Source organism: Pygoscelis adeliae, unplaced genomic scaffold (genome assembly GCF_000699105.1).
Source record: "Pygoscelis adeliae isolate BGI_AS28 unplaced genomic scaffold, ASM69910v1 Scaffold666, whole genome shotgun sequence".
Taxonomy (NCBI): Eukaryota; Metazoa; Chordata; class Aves; order Sphenisciformes; family Spheniscidae; genus Pygoscelis; species Pygoscelis adeliae.
Genome location: NW_008824929.1, coordinates 66025 through 71321, shown reverse-complemented (window position 1 = coordinate 71321; position 5297 = coordinate 66025). Strand labels below are relative to the sequence as shown.

Here is a 5297-nt window from a genome sequence, read left to right as displayed (position 1 = left end):
TCTGCCAAACCGGAGCCCGGTTTCCTCCCCCCCCCCCCCCGCCGGCAGCTACGCCAGGGGTCAGTGTAAAGCACAGGCTGCCCCGGCCGCGGCAGCGAGCCCTGTGCTATTGCTGCCGAGGAGATGCAGCTCTGAGCTCCCGGGATAACGCGGATGCGCGCTTGGCCATCCGCTAACGCCCGCGCTTCGCAACCGCTCTCGAGCGCTTGTTGCTTGAAACCCGCCCTGCGTTTCGTACGCGTTACAGGTAGGTGTTGACCCATCCTCCGGGTTCTAAGGCCAAATATGTTAAACATCAAGAAGTCAGTGTTTTGTCGTCCAAATCTCATGGCTCCTCCTGCCTCTCCGTAGCTGTGTCTGTAAGCGGGGGGTTAACGGCTCCTCTCTGCCTCTTAGTATCTTCACAACGATAAGAAGCTGCTCCACGGAGATATCAAGTCTTCAAACGTGGTCGTTAAAGGCGACTTTGAAGCCGTCAAGATCTGTGATGTGGGAGTGTCCCTGCCCCTGGATGAGAACATGACCGGTAGGTCGGGCGGCCGGGAAGGGGACCCGAATGCTCGGTGGCTGCCAGAGTTTGGCTCCGGGAGCAGAGCGAACGCATTTACCCCGCCGTGTCCTCAGAGGGAAGGACTTGTTTAGCCTGGAGAAAAGGAGGCTGAGGGGAGACCTCATCGCTCTCTACAACCACCTGACAGGAGGCTGTAGCGAGGTGGGGGTCGGTCTCTTCTCCCAAGGAACAAGCGATAGGACGAGAGGAAACGGCCTCAAGTTGCGCCAGGGGAGGTTTAGATTGGACGTGAGGAAAAATGTCTTTACTGAAAGAGTGGTTAAACCTTGGACCAGGCTGCCCAGGGAAGTGGTGGAGTCACCATCCCTGGAGGTATTTAAAAGACAGGTAGATGAGGCGCTTAGGGACATGGTTTAGTGGGCATGGGGGTGTTGGGTCGACGGTTGGACTCGATGATCTTGGAGGTCTCTTCCAACCTTAACGATTCTATGATTCTATGACTGGCTCCTGGTCATAACTGACGGTAACTAATCATTGCGTGGTCACGGATTCTATGACCGCCGTGCGTGGGTGAAGGGGATCTCTGGAAGGTTCGGCTTTAATTCTCCAGACCCGTGACCTCTGCCTCCGGCCCTTCCACGCTCGTACGTTGGCTCCCGTGGGCAGGGGTGCCGTTGTACACGGGAGGCCGGATCAGGCCCTGCTGGTCCCTGTTGAGGAGATGCTCTTGCCAGAGAGTTAAGTAAACGAATCTTTTCTCCTAGGGCTAGAAGGAAGCCCGGGCCAAATGCAAGCGTTATAACGGCTTCATGTCAACGAGAAGCAGATGTCTAATGGCGTCGTGGCTTGGCTGTGAAAAGAAGGAATGTGTTTGGGTTAATTACAAAAATGCTTTTCTCCGCCCCTTTACACAGCGCTTGGGCCTGCCACAGCCTCGTAATTTATAAAGCTGCTCTATTACGTTTTTATTAGTAGCTGTTCCCTTTTATAAGGAGCGACAGGGCTGGAGGCAGGGCCCCAGCGTAATCTCCCGGAGAGGAGTGTGGTTAAAGTATCAGTTTCTGGGCTGGTTTAACAGGAAGAAGTCCTCTCCGCCCAGCCCTGATTTTGGCTTTGCCTCCTCGTGGTCTCGAGGAGGCAACGGGCACCCACCGACGGCGAGGGTGCCGGGTCCCCGTCCGTGTGGGAGCCAAGGATTAAAGCCCCGCGGGCCGTGAGGCGTTGAGGGATTTCGGCGTTGGCTTCTCATTACAGGCCGGGCTTTGAAGATCAGCCCTGCAAGAGAAAAGTTTCTTGAACAGCTGAGGTTTGCCGACGGCTCAGGAATTTGCTAGGGAGAGTGGGGGGAAATGTGGCACCCTCCTCCTGGGAGCGGTGGTGGTAACTGAGAGGGGGATACAAGGGATCGAGTCAGAGCTGGTGTTTCCTTCGTCAAGCTGAGAGCTGATCACTTCAGCTCTCCCAAGGCTAATTAAGATCAAGGAGGCATTAAATTGAACAAACTGGTGAGAACGTGGTTTGGGCCGGAGTAAAGAAAACGGAAGGGCTGCGTGGCTGGCAGGAGGCACTGCGGGGTGGAGGCCGACGGAGCCTCGTGAGGACTGGGGTTGGGTTGGCTTTGTCCCCTGGCCTTGTCCGGGGAATCGTAGAATCATTAAGGTTGGAAGAGACCTCCAAGATCATCGAGTCCAACCGTCGACCCAACACCCCCATGCCCACTAAACCATGTCCCTAAGCGCCTCATCTACCCGTCTTTTAAATACCTCCAGGGATGGTGACTCCACCTTTTTTTTTGGTTTAACCACTCAAGGTGCCCTGGTGGAAGGTGCCCTGGTGGAAGGTGCCCTGGTGGAAGGTGCCCTGTGCGTGCTGTCACCCCAGTCCTGCCTCCCCGGGGCGGGGGGCCAAGCTGAGGGAGGGAAACACCTGGGTAAAACAGAGGTAAATTCTCACCTCTTCATTGCAGGGTGCTTTACGGCAGGGTTAAGTTACAGAGCACAGCTCTGACCTCCAGTTCTTCTCTCCGCGTTCTGCATAACCTCAGGCACGGCAACGCGAAATCTCCTCGTGGAGGTTTCTCCGCAGTCCCTAACGTGCGTTGCCAGGCCTGCGGAGGAGAAGCACGAGCCCTGCTGCGTCTGGCGCTGCTGCGGAGCAAACCGCAGGTTTCAGGGAATTTGAGACTGCACGGATGTGAAAGAAAAATGGGTTCAGGCTCCCAAAAGATCCTGCTCTGTGGCTTTAGCAGGCCTGAGCTAACCGACAGGCTAAACCCCTGCTGCGTGACGAGCTGTGACCGTGTCTTGCTGTGTCCGCAAGTCCCGGCAGACACCAGAGCCGTGTTTCCTTCCAGTGAGCGACCCGGAGATGTGCTACGTCGGCACCGAGCCCTGGAAGCCCAAGGAGGCTCTGCAGGACGACGGCGTGATCACCGACAAGGCCGACATCTTCGCTTTTGGGCTGACTCTCTGGGAAATGATGACCCTCTCCGTGCCCCACATCAACCTGGGCCATGAGCCTGATGACGAAGGTTTGTTTCTGTACCTTGCCCGGGGAGCAACTCCTGCTCCTAGAAATGCTCTCCTCTCTCAGGAGGCTTGGTTTTCACCGCGTGTGTTAGTACCCCCGCAGTGCTGGGTCTCCCTTGGACACCATCCGAAGGGCTTGCAAGCACCTGCCTGCCCGCGCCTGCTGCGTCTCCCAGCCCTGCCTCCCTTCACAGGGAGTTCACCGGGGAGTTCGCTGCGGCACGGAGATGCTCAAGCACTACCCCGAGGCCGCTCTGCAGCGGGTGCCTGTCGGCATCCTTCAGTGTCTGTGCAGGGCGCTGGGCTGGGTTCAACTTCGTTTGGCTTTTTAACTCCAAATGGGAAGTTGATAACTGACGGTAACTAATCATTGCGAACCAGCGCTCTTTGTAAGTGCTCCAGCTGCTCGTCTAACAGCTGGAGGGAGCTGCTCGAAACTCCCATCAGCACGGTTCGCTAGGTTTGAGAGATGTCCCCGAGCCCGACTGCTGCTCCCCCGGGCGCCCCGCAGCGTGCTCGGCCGCGCTCCGGCTCCATCCCACGTCCGTGCAGCGTAGGAGCAATCTGCCAGCCTGTAGCCGTGTGGTGGATGCTGCTTAGATACCACCAAAATGATGTGGCCAGAAAAGCTTAAAATGATACCGTGCTTGAAACGGTACACGAAAATATCTGAGGCAGCTGAGCCTTTTGGAAAGGAGAAGCTAAAGGATGCTGTTGGCCTTCTTGGCCGCCCCCCTCGTTCAGAGTTACACGGAGCAGACAAGGCAGGGGGGGAGCGGATGGGATGGGCAGGCGGTGCCGCAGCTGCCTGCGGGCAGATCTGCGCCCCGGAGCAACATAAAGCTAAAAATCGTATGGGCTGTGCTGGGAAAACTCCTCTTGCTCCAGCCTTCGCGCTGGCACGGACCCGCAGGCGGGCTTGTGTTTTCTAACTTGGTCTCCAGGCAGCCGGGGGATTTTTTTTTCCCTCGCTTTCCTGCTCTCAGCATCTCCTGGCTGCAGAGCTTTTTCCCAGCCAGCTCTGCAGGGGTGACTCAGAGTTATTCTGCTGGGAGAAAGGGGTTAGATACAGCTTCAAAATAAGTGATTTAAGTCAAAGGGAAAGCAATGATGTATCCCAGGCGGTAATTAGCGCTAACAATAAAATAGCTGACACGAAGGTCACATCCCACCGCACCCCTGCAAGACTTGGGGGTCCTGGTGGGTGAAAAGCTGGACACGAGCCGGCAATGTGCGCTCGCAGCCCAGAAGGCCGATCGTACCCTGGGCTGCATCACCAGCAGCGTGGCCAGCAGGGCGAGGGAGGGGATTCTGCCCCTCTGCTCCGCTCTGGTGAGACCCCCCCTGCAGCACTGCCTCCAGCTCTGGGGTCCTCAGCACAGGAAAGACACGGACCTGTTGGAGCGGGTCCAGAGGAGGGACACGAAAATGATCAGGGGGCTGGAACACCTCTGCTGTGGAGAAAGGCTGAGAGAGTTGGGGTTGTTCAGCCTGGAGAAGAGAAGGCCCCGGGGAGACCTTATTGCAGCCTGTCAGTACTTAAAGGGGGCTTATAAAAAAGATGGGGACAGACTTTTTAGCAGGGCCTGTAGCGACAGGACAAGGGGGAATGGCTTTAAACTAAAAGAGGGGAGATTCAGACTAGATATAAGGAAGACATTTTTTACACTGAGGGTGGTGAGACACTGGCCCAGGTTGCCCAGAGAGGTGGTGGATGCCCCATCCCTGGAAACATTCCAGGTCAGGTTGGACGGGGCTCTGAGCAACCTGCTCTAGTTGCAGATGTCCCTGCCCACGGCAGGGGGGTGGACTAGATGGCCTTGAGAGGTCCCTTCCCACCCAAACCATTTGGTGATAGATGAGGGGCAGCCAGGGAGCAGAGCAGTTTCCATCACCCCTCCCAACCCCTTTTCCACCTTCTTGTCCAGATGAGTCCTTTGATGAAGACTGCTTTGATGAGGAAGCGTATTACGCAGCACTGGGAACCCGCCCGGCCCTCAACATGGAGGAACTGGATCTGTCCTACCAGCGCATGATCGACCTCTTTTCTGTCTGCACCAGCGAGGACCCCAAGAAGCGTCCCTCGGCCGCGTGCATCACGGAAGCCTTGGAGGCAAGTCTGTCCCAGGAGTAAAAGCATCCAAGCTCCCCCACCCACACCGTGGAGCCTGGGGCCAGCAAAGCTCAATGTTTGTGTTGAATTAACAACAGTTCTGTGACTGAGATGTTAAAAATATATTTTTTTTTCTTAATCTCAG

At 56.5% G+C, this 5297-nt stretch overlaps 1 protein-coding gene across 1 annotated transcript in view; it reads left to right on the top strand.

Moving 5' to 3' along the window:
- Nucleotides 1–5176, top strand: part of PBK (PDZ binding kinase) — a 6972-nt gene extending 1796 nt beyond the window's left edge. Inside the window, exons 3-5 of the mRNA XM_009324980.1 lie at nucleotides 397–526; nucleotides 2865–3041; nucleotides 4968–5176. Coding sequence (XP_009323255.1) covers nucleotides 397–526; nucleotides 2865–3041; nucleotides 4968–5173 — 513 coding nt within the window. The 3' untranslated portion in view covers nucleotides 5174–5176. The remainder of the gene's footprint in view (nucleotides 1–396; nucleotides 527–2864; nucleotides 3042–4967) is intronic.
- The last annotated feature ends 121 nt before the right edge of the window (nucleotides 5177–5297 follow it).